The 1027-nt window shown below is 46.2% G+C and overlaps 1 protein-coding gene across 1 annotated transcript; it reads right to left on the bottom strand.

The window, feature by feature from the left end:
* Window positions 1-98: 98 nt before the first annotated feature.
* LOC110034772 (isoleucine--tRNA ligase, cytoplasmic-like) lies at window positions 99-1021 on the bottom strand (the record flags this gene model as incomplete). The annotated part of the gene is made up of 3 exons (XM_020739014.1): window positions 526-1021; window positions 367-432; window positions 99-290 (listed from the first exon to the last, which is right to left on the bottom strand). Coding segments are annotated over exons 1-3 (570 nt in total), but the record flags the coding sequence as incomplete, so codon positions are not given.
* Window positions 1022-1027: the final 6 nt, after the last annotated feature.

The raw sequence follows: 1027 nt of genomic DNA, 5'->3' as shown, positions 1-1027 counted from the left end.
AAAAAAAGTTCTAACATGCACTGTGGTCATCTCTAATATTAAAAACGACATGATGTGCACCAATTAAACACAATAAAGACCACTTCAAAAACTGTTACCCATCCCTTCAAATTAAACTTGTTTGTTGAATCACATATATACCTTACCTTAACATACACGAGATTGGCATTGACACATAGAGCAAGGTTGCTTGGAAGCGTCCACGGTGTCGTCGTCCATGCCACTAGAGCAGTGTTGTCTGGATCACCTATGATGGGAAATGACACCATAATTGCGGGATCTGCCACATTCTACATAACAAGCAAAAATCACAACAAAAGGAAAGCAGAATTTGTGAGGAAAGACTGCAACTTGAAATCTTCAAACCTTATAATTCAGCCCGGTTTCAAAATTCGAAAGAGGTGTCTTGCAACCCGTACTGTAAGGCATGACCTGGAAGGCACGTCAAGCACAAGTGTAATATTTTACATCCGATAAAACCCGAAGAGGAACTAAAAACGCAATATTTTTCGTAGATGAACAAACCTTGAAACCACGATAGATGAGACCCTTGTCATACAGCTGCGCAAAGACCCACCAAATAACCTCCATGAATTGTGGGTCCATCGTCTTGTAATCTTTCTTGAAATCAATCCATCTTCCAGTCCTTGTGACGACCTCCTCCCATTCCTTGACATACGTGGTGACGATGCTGCGGCACTCCTCATTGTAGCGATCGATCCCCATGGTCAGCACGTCGTCGCGGCTCTTAATACCGAGCTTTTTGTCGATCTCATACTCGACGGGGAGCCCATGGCAGTCCCAGCCGAATCGGCGCGTGACATGGTGGCCTTTCATGGACTGGTAACGGGTGACAACGTCCTTGATGGTGCCAGCCAGAATGTGGCCATAGTGGGGTAGTCCAGTGGCAAAAGGAGGGCCGTCATAGAAGACGTATTCCGGGAGATGCGCCGTGCGCTCCAGCTGCGTCTTGAAGGCCTGGATAGTGTCCCAAAAGAGGATGATCTGCTCTTCCTGCTTAGGGAAA

Source organism: Phalaenopsis equestris, unplaced genomic scaffold (genome assembly GCF_001263595.1).
Source record: "Phalaenopsis equestris unplaced genomic scaffold, ASM126359v1 Scaffold193243, whole genome shotgun sequence".
Classification (NCBI taxonomy): Eukaryota; Viridiplantae; Streptophyta; class Magnoliopsida; order Asparagales; family Orchidaceae; genus Phalaenopsis; species Phalaenopsis equestris.
The sequence above is the reverse complement of the archived record's forward strand: the minus strand, read 5'-3'. Positions and strand labels throughout refer to the sequence as shown.